Source organism: Microcaecilia unicolor, chromosome 1 (assembly GCF_901765095.1).
Source record: "Microcaecilia unicolor chromosome 1, aMicUni1.1, whole genome shotgun sequence".
Lineage (NCBI taxonomy): Eukaryota > Metazoa > Chordata > Amphibia > Gymnophiona > Siphonopidae > Microcaecilia > Microcaecilia unicolor.
In genome coordinates this window covers 670,478,232-670,495,292 of record NC_044031.1, presented here as the reverse complement: position 1 = coordinate 670,495,292, position 17,061 = coordinate 670,478,232, and the positions used below count along the sequence as shown (strand labels likewise).

Here is a 17,061-nt window from a genome sequence, read left to right as displayed (position 1 = left end):
GAGATGAGAGTGGAGAGGTACTGAGGAGCTGCAGAGTGAATGCACTTATAGGTCAATAAGAGGAGTTTGAACTGTATGCGGAAACAGATAGAAAGCCAGTGAAGTGACTTGAGGAGAGGGCTAATATGAGCATAATGACACTGGCGGAATATTAGTCGTGCAGCAGAATTTTGAACAGATTGAAGAGGAGAGAGATGGCTAAGTGGGAGACCTGTGAGAAGCAAGTTGCAATAGTCTAAGCGAGAGGTGATAAGAGTGTGGATGAGGGTTCTGGTAGTGTGCTCAGAAAGGAAAGGGCGAATTTTGGTGATATTATAGAGAAAGAAATGACAGGTTTTAGCAGTCTGTTGAATATGTGCAGAGAAGGAGAGAGAGGAGTCGAAGATGACCCCAAGGTTACGAGCTGATGAGACAGGGAGGATGAGAGTGTTATCTACAGAAATAGAGAATGGGGGAAGAGGAGAGGTTGGTTTAAGGGGAAAGATAAGAAACTCAGTCTTGGTCATGTTTAGTTTCAGACGGCGGTGAGACATCCAGGCAGCAATGTCAGACAGGCAGGCTGATACTTTGGCCTGGATTCCTGCTGAGATTTCTGGTGTGGAGAGGTAGATCTGGGAGTCATCAGCATAAAGATGATACTGAAAACCATGGGATGAGATCAGAGTACCAAGGGAAGAAGTATAGATGGAGAAAAGAAGAGGTCCCAGGACAGATACCTGAGGTACACCAACTGACAGTGGGATAGAAGTAGAGGAGGATCCACCAGAGTATACACTAAAAGTACGCTGGGAGAGATAAGAAGAAAACCAGGAAAGAACAGAGCCCTGAAATTCAAGTGAGGACACCGTATAAAGGAGTAGGCTGTGATCAACAGTGTCAAAAGCAGCAGATGGATCAAGAAGGATGAGGATAGAATAGAGACCTTTGGATCTGGCCAGGAACAGGTCATTGGAGACTTTAGCAAGCGCTGTTTCAGTTGAATGAAGGGTGCAAAAGCCAGATTGAAGTGGATCAAGAATAGCTTGAGATGAAAGAAAGTCAAGGCAACGGTGGTGAACAGCACATTCAAGTATCTTGGATAGGAAAGGGAGGAGGGAGATGGGGCGATAGTTGGAAGGACAAGTAGGGTCCAATGAAGGTTTTTTAAGGAGTGGTGTGACTACGGCATGTTTGAAGGCATCAGGAACAGTCGCAGTGGAAAGTGAAAGATTGAGGATATGACAGATAAAAGGGATGACAGTAGGAGAGATAGTGTTAAGTAGATGGGTGGGAATAGGATCAGAGGAACAGGTAGTTAGTTTTGAGGAGGAAAGAAGATGTGTAGTTTTCTCTTCAGTGATTTCAGAAAAGAAAGAAAAGGAGGCAGGGGTTGGAGGGTTGAGAGAATGGTCTAAGGGAAGGAAAATTCAAGTTTAATCTTGTAAACCTTATCATGAAAGTACTCAGCCAGAGTCTGGGGAGAAAGTGAAGGAGAAGTTGGAGGTGAAGGCACTTTGAGTTGAGAGTTCAGTGTGGCAAAGAGACGTCGAGGGTTTGAGCCAAGAGAATTTGTCAACTGGATGTAATAGTCCTGTTTGGCAAGTAAAAGAGCAGACTGGAAGGAGGTCAGCAAGAATTTGAAATGTATGAAGTCAGCATGGGCACGGGATTTCAGCCAAAGGCGTTCGGCAGAGCAGGCACAGGAATGTAGGTAGCGGATTCTAGAGGTCAGCCAAGGCTGGGGTTTGGTACGTTTTACAGAACGGGGAATGGGAGGAGTGAGAGTATCCAGAGCAGAGGAGAGAATAGTATTATAGGAAGAGACAGCCTCATTGACAGACTTGGATAACATAGTGGTAGAGAAGAGATTTGAAACATTGGAGGACAGAGTAGAAGGGTCAATAGCCTGAAGATTTTTAAATGTATTGGTTAAGATTGGACGGGACTGCTTCCAAGTCTGTCCTCCCCTGCTCCTGCGTGCCGCCCAGGACTCGGATGATTGCATTAGCTCGATATTGCGTTAATGCAATCAACCGGGTCCTGACTCCCAGCACGGACAGGAGCAGGAGAGGACAGACTGTGGGAGCAGGCATGCATGAAGTGGCTTGCTGGCCCCCCTTGTAGGCAAAGACAAAAAGGTGGGAGGCAGTGCAAGTGGCTTGCCAGCGCCAGCCCCCACCTCTCCCCCCAGAGGCAAAGACAAAAAGGTACAGGAGCAGCAGTGCAAGGAGGGGGAGGGGGCGGCAGCGCAAGTGGTGGGGCAGCCCGTGGCAGTCCGGCCTTGCCCAGGGCCCAGCCATGTCTCCAAGCAGCCCTGCCTGGATCTTGCAGATAGACTGCCCTATTGTTTTCTTAGACCTTCTTTGACTTGTTCAGTTAAAGTTTTTAATCCAACATCAGTTTCCTTCAGCTTCCCCTCCAAAGCAGTTAAATGTTGGCCCAATTTTTGGATCTGGGGGCACAAAGCTTTACCCAGGTCCCCTATTAGAGACCACAAGCTATCCAGAGTTACCTCAGCAGGCTTAACAAAGGAAAAAGTAGATTGTATAGTTAGCACCTTTGGTTCCATAATTAAAGACTATTCCCTCTCATTACTCGCTGCCCCGAAGAAGATGAAGCCGCTGCAGTCCCTACTGGCAAAACTGGCAAATCCAGGCTTCCCAGAACTCCCTTGGGATGAATCAATGCCTCTCGTCTTTCGGTCACTGCAGGACTTCCCCAACTGCAGGGTAAACTTTGATTCTTCAACCAGGCCTTTAATGGAAGTAGTAACTAACTTGTTAGTCTCATACACACAAACAAAGAGTGGCATGGGCTACACATACTGCAGCAGGACATGTTTATCCACTTTTACCCTAGCTGAGATAATATTTAATCACCTCTCTGACCTCATGTGCAACTTTCTTTAAATTAGTTCCCTTATTTTCTAACTCCTCTTATTCTCTTACCTTTCTATCTCCCTTGTTTACCAAGCTGCGCTTTGAATGGGCTGTGTTGGCATTGTCACGTGGCTTAGTAAACGGGGGGGGGGGGGGGGGGGTATATGGTCCACCTTTGCTTATACCTTATGCTGTCTATGGAAATGTTTTATTACGTATTGTGTTGACATTGTAAGTAGTATACCATGCCATACTTTGTATTTTTATTTGAATATTTTTACTGCTGTAATTGGCTATTGCTTATGTTTGATCTATTCTTACAGTACACTGCCTTGAGTGAATTCCTTCAAAAAGGCGGTAAATAAATCCTAATAAATAAATACATAAATAAATATAGAATATACAGCATGCATCTCTTGTTTATGAAAACACCTTTGTCAAAAATCAACTTTCTTGTGCTGTTTATATTATTAGGTCTTTATGTAATATCTGCATTGAATTCTGATGGGGATCAGCACAGAGATATCCTCAGTTCACTTATCTATAAACCATATGGTTTATCTTGTTTGCCCATCCACAAACTGCTCACCTCAGCAATCTCTCTCAGAGACTGTACTTAATTCATGCTTTCTTGAATCCACATATCATCGTCTCCAACTTTGATGGGTAGCTGTTCTATACATCCAGTACCCTTTCTGTAAAAAAAAAATATTTCCATAAATTACTCCAGAGTCTGTCCCCCCAATACATCCTCATCCTATAACCCCCTCCCCTCATTTCAGAACCTCCTATCCTTGAGAGGCCCACCCCCTTATTTATTTACAATTTCTATTCTACTAACGCCAACACAATGTTCAAAGCAGATTACAGGAAACATATTTGTAGACAAAGACATAATACATGTATCAATCAATTAGGCATCAGCATCAAAAGCCAAACTGATGAAAAAGGCTTTAACCTTCTTCCAAAATGCAATGTAGCCAGTCTTTTCATGGATCCCCAACAGACAATCTAGGCTCAACCATGGAAAAGACATGATGTCAAGTCTCAATTAGCATTCCTCAGTTCCAGAGCAGCATAAAGTGCACGCTGACTGGTACATGACAGACATTGTGATAAGTACTCAGGCACTCCTTCAAGTATCATTTAAAAATCAGTGTTACAATTTTAAATTGAACTTTATAAGAAAGTGGAAACCAGTTCAATGCTTTTAAACAAGGAGTTACATGGGTATTTGGGGGGGAGGGGCAAGAGGGAGCATTTGCTCCCTCCTGAATTTCTTAGCCACTTGCTTCTACCTGCTACTGCTGCTATTCCCCTCCATTTGAATATTCTAAAATGTTCTATCCCACCATATATAAAGCCATTCTCATTGGCGTCATTCTCCCTATTACGACCAGCTCCACAGAAAGCTTTGTTGGGTAATGTAAAAAAAATTACTTTGCCCCTCCATCGATAAATTCCTCCCTACACCCACAATTACAGGCTAATTCTGGAGAGCTTTGTATACCAGTGCTCGTAGTATGGGGAACAAAGATTTGGACCTAGAGGCTATGATGGAAGAGGCTTTGGATTTAGTGGTGGTCACTACTATATTCCCTCTAAGCTGAGCAGGAATCCTCCAACTGCATTGCTGCCAGAGTGTGTGTGTGTGGGTGTGGGGGGGGGGGGGGTGCTTCAATGTTGTGTTTTCAATTACTAGGGACAGGCAGGTACCCTGGAGTTCAGCAGAGATTGCCTGTCCCTCACTATTGAAAATGTGATAGTGAAACGGCATCTTCCACTGGTAGGACTGTAAATAGAGAACTCCCACCAGTGGCGTAGCCACAGGTGGGCCAGGGCCCACCCATTTATGGCTCAGGCCCACCCAACAGTAGCACATGTTTAGTGGTAACTGGTGGGAATCCCAAGCTCTGCCAGCTGAAGATTTCCCCCTGATGGTAACAAAAACGCTACTCTCCACGACACCGGCACCTTCACATGCTCAGTTTTCAGTGCAATACTGCTGGCAAGGTGGAAAGAAGCGTTTTCCCACCAGCTGAGATTTTTTTTTTTGGAGGGGGGAGAACACTTGGTGCCCACCCAATTCTTGCCTAGGCCCACCCAAAATCTATTTTCTGGCTACACCCCTGACTCCTGCTCAGCTTAGAGGGAACAGTGGTGGTTATGGAGATGTGGTTCAAGGAGAGCCATGACTGGGATATCATTATACCAGGCTATACGCTTTTCAGGAAAGGCAGGGTAGGGAAAAATGGCAGAGGAGTGGCATTATATGTTAAAGATTAAGCAACAGAAATGCTGGATTTAAAGGGTACGGAAGAGAAAATGTGGGCTAATCTGGAAAAAGCAAATGGACAGTGTATTTTTTCATTGGTCTAATATACAGGCATCCTTCACAGACAGAAGAAGTGGACCGAGATTACATGGAAATACTTTAAAAACAAATAGGAGGAAATATTTTTTCACTCAAACAATAGTGAAGCTCTGGAACTCGCTGCCGGAGGATGTGTTAACGGCGGTTAGTATATCTGGGTTTAAAAAAGGTTTGGACAAGTTCCTGGAAGGAAAGTCCATAGTCTGTTATTGAGATGGACATGCAGGAAGCCATTGTTTGCCCTGGGATTGTTAGCATGGAATGTTGCTAGTAATTGGGTTTCTGCCAGGTTCTGGTGACCTGGACTGGCCATTGTTGGAAACAGGATACTGGGCTAGATGGACCATTGGTCTGACCCAGTATGGCTATTCTCATATTCTTATGAGATTTAATTGAAGACATTGAAGGTTGCAATGAAAGGAGAAGTAAAAGGAAGAATCCTGATACAATAAACAATGCAATAAAAGCAACAATTTAAACTTCACATGGTAAGCAACTGGCAACCACCTCAACCTTTTTGAAATACGAAGTATGAAATTTGAATAGTTTTGTGTCATCTGCAAATGTAATCACATCACTCATTGTTCTGATTTCCAGATCATTTATAAATATGTTAAATAGCACCGGTCCCAGTACAGATCTTTGTGGCACTCCACTATTCACCCTCCTCCATTGAGAAAAATGGCTCCCAATCAAGGAACGTATAAACTTCAAAGCCCACACAATGATCCACAAGATCCTCAATGGCGAATCTCCTAGCTACATGTCCAACCTATCGATCTTCCAGCCAGGAACTGGACCAGAACTTCTAGAACATATCTCAATCTTCATCTTCCCAACTGCAAAGGCCTCAAATACAAAACTTACTACGCATCCAACTTCTCTGTCATAGGCAGCCAACTCTGGAACGCCATACCTTGACACATCTGAAAAACCACTGAACACCTACCCTTCCGAAAACTGCTGAAAACTTACCTCTTCAAACAAGCCTACCCAAATGACTATCCTAACTCTCAAATATATTTCCACACATAATTCCACAACACTAGTATTACCCACACTTCAACCCCTTCCCCACATCTCTTACTATTATCTTACTCTATGTAACTATGTCATCTCTACGACACTTTGTTCCATACTTTGTATCATCCCTGCGATACTTTGTACCATACTTTGTAAGCTGCACTGAACCCACTCTATATAATTATGTCATCTCGTTGATACATTGTTCCCAAACCTGTAGTATCTCTGTGATACGTTGTACCACACTTTGTAAGCCGCACTGAACCTGCTATTGAGCAGGAAAGAGCAGGGTATAAATGCCACAAATAAATAAATAAATAAATTTGACAATACCCACTGTTTTCTGTCCAATAATCAATTCCTAATCCTCAGGAGGACATTGCCTCTTCATGAGTTTCCAATTTTTTTCAGGAGTCTCTCATGAGGAACTTTGTCAAAAGCTTTCTGAAAATTGAATTACACTACCTCAACTGGAGGAGAAGCCTAGTGGTTAGTGCAGTGGACTTTGATCCTGGGAAACTGGGTTCAATTCCCACCCCCCCCCCCCCCACCCCGAAGCTCCTTGTGACTGTGGGCAAGTCATTTAACCCTCCATTGCCCCAGGTACAAAATAAGTACCTGTATATATGTAAACCACTTCAAATGTAGTTGCAAAATACCTTAGAAAGGCAGTATATCAAGTCCCATTTCCCTTTCTCCACATGTTTATTCTGATGGAAAATCTTCAGTATTTTTAATTTCACTTCATTTCCTTGTAAATCCTTCCTAACACACTTTGTTATTTTTTTGTAGGATATGTCAAAACATACTCTTTGAAACAACTGAAAGAGTTTATTTTTATCCACCATGGGTTTTGTAAAGGCATAAATACCCCATATAAGAGGCTTGAGGAGGCTTATCCTCCCTAGCACCAGCCAAGACATTCTCCTTCTATCACCAGTCCTGGGCCTGATGCCTTTCCAAGTCAGCAGCAACAGTAAAAACAATAGGAAGATGCACAGAACCATTTCCCTGTGTGTGCTGCTACTAGCTCTGCTTGTTCCACCCCCTCTGATGTAAACTTCCTGCTTTGGAGGGAAATGGTGCCACTGCAGCTAAACCAGGATTTCAAACTTGGCAGCAAGAGGGTACATAGGTGAGAGACAGAGCAAGCCATAGGTAGTGGGAAAGGGCAAAAGAGAAAGGGGTGGGACTATGCTGAATGGGGGAGGGGGAGGAGAGAGGGAAAGACAGGCAGACTCTTTATGTGGAAGGCTCACCCCTGGTGGTAGCACGGTGAGACTACCACTAGGGGTCACAGCAGCCACTTTGGAGACCAGTTGAGGCCTGGGAGGGGACTGGCTCCTGCTAAGGACCCCTAAGCTATTGAAGAAGACCCTTGGGTAGGACCCAGGGAAGACAGGGTGTTACCAAAAATTTAAGCAATTGGTCAAAACCTGGCTACTTAGCCTCACATATGCATGACCAGCCCTCCCTGCTTCCCTCCAGAGAGTTGTGACTTCCCTTACACCTCTCCTGTCTTTATGTTTTGTGCACTGCTAGTTTCTATGTGTCTCACTTTCCTTCATTGTTTATGTACTGCACACCACTTAGATGGCCTGTGGCATGATGAGCAGTATATCAAGCAGCGGCAAATACATGTTTTCTGTGGGGGTGTGGTTTAACAAAAAGGGTGGAGTTTATGCACAGAGGTGGGATGGGACCAGTGGGGATGCTAAAAGGCAATCAGCGGTTTGGTGGGGGGATGGGGAGAGATCAGAGCTTTGTGGTTGGGATTGGTTTGTATATTAATACCTTTCCAAGTATTTAAACTCACACACCTTAATCTTTCCTGTTAATGTGCACTGAGTGCAAATCTTACCACAGTTTAGTAAAAGGGCCCCAAAGTCTCATTATGATCTGATCCATAATTATTATAGCTCAGTCTTTTTGTGTTACAGTGTACGAAGCATTGTCCACCATCATTTTTCAAAAATTTTAGGAAGATTACTGTGAAAATTTTCTTGCTGTTTTCTTCCCAAGGCCAAAAATCCTTCTAAAAGCATAGATTTTTGTCTTTGAAACCAGATGGTATTAATTAACCAGAAATAGCTCAAATAGTGTTGGCAGATTTAATGAAATGATTTTGTTGATTAATATAAGCTAGTACTCAATTAAAAGACAACATATGCGACAAGTGAGAATGCAAACTTATCATGCAACCAAACTGATCTGTTGTTTTCAGAAGGGCATCTGCTCCTTGAATTCGTTGCCAGAGAATGTGGTAAAGGCGGTTAGCTTAGCGGAGTTTAAAAAAGGTTTGGATGGCTTCCTAAAGGAAAAGTCCATAGACCATTATTAAATGGACTTGGGGAAAATCCACTATTTCTGGGATAAGCAGTATAAAATATTTTGTACTTTTTTTGGATTCTGCCAGGTATTTGTGACCTGGATTGGCCACTGTTGGAAACAGGATGCTGGGTTTAATGGACCTTTGGTCTTTCCCAGTATGGCAATACTTTTGTTATGTACTTATAATGAATTGTAAGCTGCAATATTTTATAGAAGTTATGGATTGCTGTCAGTCAAAATACCATTGAAAAATACCAGTGACATTTCTTTAATTTTGTTTCCAACCTGAAACAACACAAACCCTCCCTCCCATTTTCATGTTGTTTCTGTGGGTTTTCCAGAGGCTACAGCACAAAAAGGAAACGGAAAAATTAATACAAAAGTAGGAAAGAAAAAATGCAACATAATTTTAACCAGTGCTTTTTGTCCTAGGAAAAAAGATGCCTGTACTCTGAGCCAACCTTAGGGGATGTGATGACTATCCATGGCTCCTCCCCTTCAGTAGCCACACCCCCACAGTAGCCTTACCCTTGTCACCAGCCATGCAACATATAAAAAGGCAGCACTGCAAATATTACACCAATCCCTAGAATACCAACACATCTCATATTGGGAAAACAGAACAAACAGGATGAAACTAGGTCAGCAGAATACTTCACTTTGGTCACATATACACAGAACATGGATATTATGCAGCCTTAAGTACACACCAGAAGTAAAACCACATGAAGCGCCACTTGCTGCTACATCTTAGCAAGGATTGCAGCTGAGATTGAATTGATGATATAAAAAGTAAATCTACCTGACAGGATCTGGGTTATTTAGGAACAGGCTGAACCAGTCCAGGTTTTTACCCTCAAATGCATGCAGTGGGAGTAAAACCAGGACTGGTTCAGATTGCCCTAATGACCTGGACCTGGCTGGTATTTCATAAACTTTTCAAACTATAGGAATGGCTACAGCTGAAAGCAAGCAAATTTTTAATGCGGCAGGAACATTTAATTCAAACATGACTGACAAAAACCTCCAGAGGCGCAAGATGTGTTTGTACCCTTTTGAGCAGAGATTGGTAAGTGCCCCCTTAAAAAAATTCTCTATACTATATTAAGGAGTGTAGTACTGTGTGCATACCTCTATGGTAAGCCCAAATAGCTGTACCTGGAAGGTGGCTGACCCTCAACCTGAAGATTATAGGTCAGAACTTAAATATAGCCAGCCTTGCAATTTTGAAGGTGCCCGGGGTGGATGGGGGAGGGGAGGGAGATGCATTTTTCTCCCCCCCCCCCCCCCCCACACGTGCACCAACCATACCTTTGCTGGAGGGGATGACGAGGCCCTGCCAGCCAAATAAATACAAAGTATCAGCATACAGGAAGGAAGCAGCACGGCCACGGCATCTCCGCCAGCAGAAGTAAAGGGATGCTGCAGTTCTAGAGGGGCCTAAGCCCATAGTGTGTGTGTGTGGTGGTGAGAGGCCCCCAAGGCCCCCTGTGGCTACATAACTGTGGCTTGTGCATGATTGGTGAAAAAAATGTTGAAATACTTTCAGTAAAATATCTAATTGGATTGACAGAGCATTTTTTTGAAGGCAAGCAAAAAGGAAATGATGGATGTATGATTGTTATTTGTTTAATAATGTTGGTAATGTTTTTTTAAAAAGATCTTTATATATGTGACTTTTGTAATCCACTTAGAATATGATAATGCAGAGTATAAGATTTTATAAATAAATGAATGGATGTATGTATGTGCGGGGTGCATACTGGCTGGTAAAAAAAAAGCCTTGGTTTTAACTATCAACCAACATGAGAGGCGATGATCTGCACACCAATGTGACAGCAAGCAACAAGCAGACCAAGAATATAGGATTGCTGAGCAAATTTAATAGTACAAATACCTGATGTGGCCATGTTTCGACCTACGGCTGCGTCAGGGGTTAGAAACTACAGGGGAAAATACCCAACTTTCCCCTAATAGTTATAATGTCTCCAAATATATTGCATCTCCAAATATGAATGAATGAATGAATGTATGTGCCGGGTGCATACTGACTGAAAAAAAAAAGCCTTGGTTTTAACTAAAAGTATCACATACCATGTAAAATGAGTTTATCTTGTTGGGCAGACTGGATGGACCGTACAGGTCTTTATCTGCCGTCATTTACTATATTACTATGTCAGGAGTATGGGTGGGGAGCAAGCCGAAAAAGTAGAATTTCCACTATTTTACCAAAAATAGTGGAAACACACTCATTATGAACCACTGGAGCTGTGTAGTGATCACAAGTGGAATGTAGAATTGTCAGGTAGCGTTTTTTTCCATTTATTTTTGATACAAGATGTATGAAAATACAGTAATATTTCTGACACTGTAGAATTCTCAAGATCGACTATGTGAAATGTTTCCGATGATGGACTGAGTGCTACATTTTAGAAAGCAAACTTCTGGAGTAACAAAGTTAAAATGCAAAAATATGAACAAACCGAATTTTCATTAAATATTCTCCTGTTGTAGTTCACACCCCCATGTTGGTGGACTTTAATTTTAGAGCATACTTGCTTTAGTTTATACTTTTTTCTTGCAAACATTTTGCTTGCTTTTTCTTATGTCTAAGGATGAGTATTGCTCTAAATTTCCATACAAGTGTATTCACATGTTATATTGTTTGTAAAACTGCATACTTAAAAAAAAAAAAAAAAGATGTGGAATAATTGCATATAGAAGTCTGTCATATAGCTTTTCCTCTATTTGTGTATCTGCAGAGAAATCTACGCTAGGTCCTCTTATTGATCACGACTAGAGGTCAGAAGTTGGCCCTGCAACCATAGCCATTATCCTCACTTTTATGCCATGTCTAAGCTGTGCCACATATAAGATTGCCTCTCCACGCTACAATCAAACCTTAGTAGTTATATGTACTGTAGAAATCTGTTCTCTGCAGAATTATGCAGGGCTGGCTTAACCACTGAGAAGACTAGGTGGTTGAGTTAGTAGCTTCTGGGGAACAGCAGTGGTCAAAGTAAATCTCATACCAACTCAGAGAATAATCAGTGCATACTTTAACCCACAAGGAGGGTAAGTAATTGTCAAATAGCCCTCATTTTATAATTATAGAGAGGTTTATATATGTAGTTTATTTGAAATCTTGATATTTTATCTAGATTTGCTCACATCTTTTTCAGTAATAGCTCAAGGTGAGTTACATTCAGGTACTCTGGATATTTCTCTGTCCCAGGAGGGCTCACAATCTAAGTTTGTACCTGAGGCAATGGAGGGTTAAGTGACTTGCCCAATTTCACAAGGAGCAGCAGTGGGATTTGAACTGGTGCTCTAACCACTAGACCACTCCTCCACTCCATATACTGTCTTTCAACCCTAAAGAGGGCATAACAAAGCAGGTTAAAACAAAACATAGAAGAAAATAAAAGAGAAAGCTACAAGGAAGAGGACAGGAAGAGAAGAGCCAGCATTCCCAGATAACTATAGATATATAATCAAAATATATAAAGTTTAATATTTAAAAGAACAGGGTCCATTTATGTTGCTTTACAGGATTATTCTAGAAAGTATGTGCCAGGATAACTGTGACCCTTGAGTTGAATTGTCAAATTCTGGTGTGTGAATTTATATATATAAATTATTTTGACATTTATATGCCACATTAACCCAAACATACTTGAGTTCAATGTGGCTTACAACAGCAGGCAAGCTTTACAATTCCATAAACAAAATATCAAGTAAGAGCAGAGTAGCACAAATAAGAACTAAATAATAAGCCACTGATGTCCAGTTACAATCTAACACACTCCATCAATGGGTAGAAACCTCTCATAAAGGAAAGGCTGACTCTTGATTGCCATTGGAAGTGAGTTCCACCACTTAGCACCTTGGTATCTAAAGTCTGCGGAGTGAACTGACTTACAGCGCACTCTCTTGCAATCTGGAAGACGAAGTCTAAGGTAGTCCCTAGAACCCGAGGTTATATTACATTGGGGAACATTTATTAAGGGCTGCATGTAATTCGGAATCATGCCATATAGTATCTGAAAGACAAAAACACATTATTTAAAAATAATCCTGGCTTTAATGGGTAGCCAGTGTAGCTTGCATAATAATGGGTATAGGGCATAGGGTCCTGAAATTTAATAGAAAGAGGTGCAAGCGTGAAGGTTAGCCTAGGGTGCCAATACCTTTACACCGGCCCTTGGAATTATGGATTACAAAATTTTGATATCTTACCTAGAGGTTTATTGCTGTCAACAACTAAAAGAAAAAAGGGCCAAATGAAAAATCTACTTTAATGAAATCAAGCTCTGAACTTCTAAACCAAGAGTTCTTGAGTCCAGTAAGATGAATGACAGTTTCTATTAATGATTACACCACAAAGTATTACATCAGGGAAACCTCTATTCTCACAGTCTGATACAATATAAATACATTATCTTATTCTTATTATTTTACTGAGTGGTAAATCTTAAATTTACCAACAGCCAAAGTAATAAATTATGAGTAAATAATCAAATGAATGTCATATCCAGAAATCAGTTTTCAATAACTCTCCATGTTGAATTCTCCATGGTTGCCATTTTGGATAGTGGAGTGCTGTCACCTGAAGTGACAAATGCAATTTATGATAGCTGGAGAACCAAGGAAATTATAGCAGAAATTTCAATGTCCAAATACATATGATCTCTCCCCCCCATGTCCTTAACAATTTATCTTCCAGCTCAATTAAGAATCAGCCTCAATTAGACCATGAGTAAATATCTCCCACCCAACTCAACCCAGCCATTACAGGCACAACAGACTCTGTGAAAGGGCCACAAACCACAGCTCCTTGTGGAGTCTAGCTAACAAGAACCCTAAGTCAGAGTTGTACCAAGTAAGGGGAGGGAGTGGGATGTTATTAGGCCAGAAGCATGTTTTGAGGCCCATACCTAGAGTTGCAATGGGGCTCAGGTGAGGAGCTGCCTCCACTGCAGCAGGCCTAAAAAAGAAACCATTACTCATATACACAAAGGGGTCCCTTTTACAAAGGCGCACTGAAAAATGGTGCGGGTTTTGGGCGCGTGGCGATCTATTTTTCAGCGAGCCTGTAAAAAATTCCTTTTTAAAATTTTTGCCAAAAATGGACGTGTGGCAAAATGAAAATTGCCACGCGTCCATTTTGGGTCCGAGACCGTACCGCCAGCCATTGACCTAGACGTAATGACTCAAGCGGTAACCAGGTGGTCATGACCTGCGCACGTCCAAAAATAAAAAATACTTTTTAGACGTGTGCAAAAAATGAAATTACCACAAGAAGCCATGTGGTAGTCGGGCGGTAACTCCATTTTGGCGTAGATGCTTACGCAACTTAGTAAAAGGGGCCCCAAAGTAAGGTTCCCATGTACTTGGACCCATCACCTAACATTTTTCAATTGAACACACAGGTCTTGTAGATGATTTATGTGCTATCGAAAGCCAATACAGAAATTTCAACTGTGATGAAATTGAAGTTAATTCTCAACTTTATGATGTCTTAAATTCAGAGTGAGACTTCTTCAGTATTTTTTAAGTTGATGTTATGTAGGTTGAAACTCGTAATTCTTCCTGTCCATGACTATTACAAATCCACTTATTTAGTGTTACTCGTGGTTTCCATTAAAGCTCTCCAGTTAGCTTGGAATATAGCTGCTCAGCTGATTTCTGACTGCCCCTGTATCAGTATAGTATACCAGGTCTTAAGCTACCATATTGGTTGTTAGTGGCTTGTGCTTGTTTCAAATGGTGGCTGTTCGTATTTAAGTAAATTGGAAGCAAGGCCCCAAGGCAGTTGATTGCTGCACTGATTCCTTATGGACAATGACTATCTCTGCAGTCCAATCACCAATGGTTAATGTGTTGCATTTACAATAACTAATCATCAACATGGAAATGCTCTTCCCATTACCTCATGTGCTGAATTAGATACACAAGTTTAGGAAGTGGCTCAAAGCTATTCTATTTTGAGGCACTTGGTGATGTAGGTTGAGTAAAAACATTTCATCATGCTCAATTTTACTTAATATGCCTTTCATATGAATATGCTCATTAGTTTTGGTTTTGTGCTATTGTCTGCAATTTGCATACCAAGGAGATAGTGTATGCAAATTGGTCTCATGAATATTCATTGGGAATATTCTTAAAACCTGATTGGCCGGGGTTTCACCAGGGCAGGTTTTGGAGTCACTGGCATAATGCACGTAAATATTGGTACATTTTGATGTAACTTTCTGATGTTCATTTAGTACCGATTTAGGAAATAAGTGGCTTATATGATGAATAACTGAACAAATTCATACTGATCTGTAAGATACACTTGCATTATTTAAATTGATTCTTTGGGTTAATAATGTCTTTCATTATAGTAAGCAAGTTAATAAAAAACATGACAAAAAATATACGTACAAAAAAAAATCACACAAATAAAAATGAGTGAGAGCTTAAACATTTAAGTTTAACTTGAAGACTTTATTCTCAGCTTGTTCTTTTCATTGCTGGACTTTTACACCTTCATGGGTTCCACGTAATGTCTCAATCTTCACAAGCAAAAGCAAAACTCAGCTCTAAAAAAAACTAGCAAACATATGCTTTAATGAGGTCTTATTATATGGCAAGTTGCACCACATATTTTGAAACAATATCCAGAAAACGTATTTCTCTACATAGTTTTTGTTGGTGCTATTCATTCAATTCACCAGGCCACCCTCTAAGCCAGGCAGGACATATGGCGTATCTTCTGCAGCTGAGGAAACAAAGCAGTGAAGTGGCTATGAGCTAGGACCCATTCTAAACAGGAAAATTGCTGCAGCTACTCTGAAATCACGGCCTCTGTTCTAGAAGAACTCAATTCTCTGAATGCAGGGTCATCATTCTCATTTCTTCTGGAGACTAACCGTTCTGCGTGAGACTGTTTTTCCCAAGTTGGCATATTTCTGTTTGTCTTTTCTGTAAAAGGAAATAGTTGTTACACAAGAAATGCAGTGCCAGTTATACACAATTCCTCAACAGCTGTCAGTTTCCTTCCCATGCACTTTGCTGAAGTAAAAAGCCTGCTGCAGAGTACACACCTCCTAGAATATGGAATCACTAGGGTACACAATTTATTTTTAACCTTCTCTGGAAATTCTCTTGCAATGATCTATCCCTTCCAGTGGTTTTCAGGACGAACATGTGCAGCCTCCACATATTATCCTCTCATTCTGACCTAGAGCACTTATCAAAGTTTGGCTTTCCCTTCCCAACAGAGGGCCGATTCAAGGTACAGATAACATTAAAGCACTACATTGCAGAATTTGATAAAATACTACCTTGAAAAATGTGATGATGGAAATTGGCTGGCCAGGATTTGATATTTGGGCACCTTATAATTTCTTAGCACATTTTCACATTTTTAGCTTGATTTGATAATACAAAACAATTCAATAATAGATAAGAGTAAATTGGTAATGATACATTTAAATTCCTGGACCTAGGACCCTATTTACTAAGCCACATTATAAGCACATTAGTGTCTTTCTTTAATACGCGTTAACCATGCACGCGTATTAACTGTGTACACGCCAACAATATCTCTATAGGCTCCTACATGGTTAGTGCACGCGCTAATTGTAGGTGCGTTAAAAATGCTAATGTGCCTTAAGTAAACAGGGCCCTTATAGGCATATTTTCAAAGCACTTAGCCTTCCAAAGTTCCGTATCATAAATTGATTTTTGTTGGTTCTGGGAGTTCATTTCTAAGCATATTTTCACATTTTTGGTTTGATTTGATAATACAAAACAACTCAATAACAGATAAGAATAAGGTAATGATACTAGGTCCAAGGAATTTAAATGTATCATAAATTGATTTTGGTTGCCTCTGAGAGTATTTAAATTGATTAATTTTGAAGAAAGATGTCCCCATTTTTTGAAGGAACATTAAAGCAAACAAGACTTAGAGAGTACATTTTTTTTAAACAGCATGCATAAGTTAAGAGGGTCAAGTAGCCACCTCCATAGATGCTATTCTGGATGAGTTTCTGGGGGAATGGAGAGTCTTCTATGAGAGTTTGTGTAATGTTTATAAGGATAAAGAGTTTCCTTTGTAACAGCTGGCACATGGGGAGGGTGATAAGGGATTCAAAACAAAAAGATTGCAGTGTGGGAGACTGCAAGTTTAACTGTATCACTACTGAATGCTCTTTTCATGACTTATTGTGATTGTGTCTTGACTTTGATGTTGTTTCAAGGAGACACAGATGCCTAATTGTCTTTATAAAATACTAGTACATGGCAAAAATTGCACCTTGAAGGCAGACACATATATTTACAATGGCTCAGGAACAGGTGTAAATGTTCACATGTAAAGTTTATAAGCACATGCTTTGATTCAAGTATTTTATAATGAACACATGTACTTGTGAACCTCACCCATGCACTGTCCAGACTATTCCCCCTGGTATGCCTAGTGGT

General features: G+C 40.9%; 1 protein-coding gene across 4 annotated transcripts in view; it reads right to left on the bottom strand.

The window, feature by feature from the left end:
- Nucleotides 1-15,063: 15,063 nt before the first annotated feature.
- Nucleotides 15,064-17,061, bottom strand: part of LOC115457699 — an 81,223-nt gene continuing 79,225 nt past the window's right edge. For all 4 annotated transcript variants that reach the window (XM_030187282.1, XM_030187273.1, XM_030187258.1 and 1 more), the window contains exon 12: nucleotides 15,064-15,555. In XM_030187282.1, coding sequence (XP_030043142.1) covers nucleotides 15,483-15,555 — 73 coding nt within the window. In that variant the 3' untranslated portion in view covers nucleotides 15,064-15,482. The remainder of the gene's footprint in view (nucleotides 15,556-17,061) is intronic.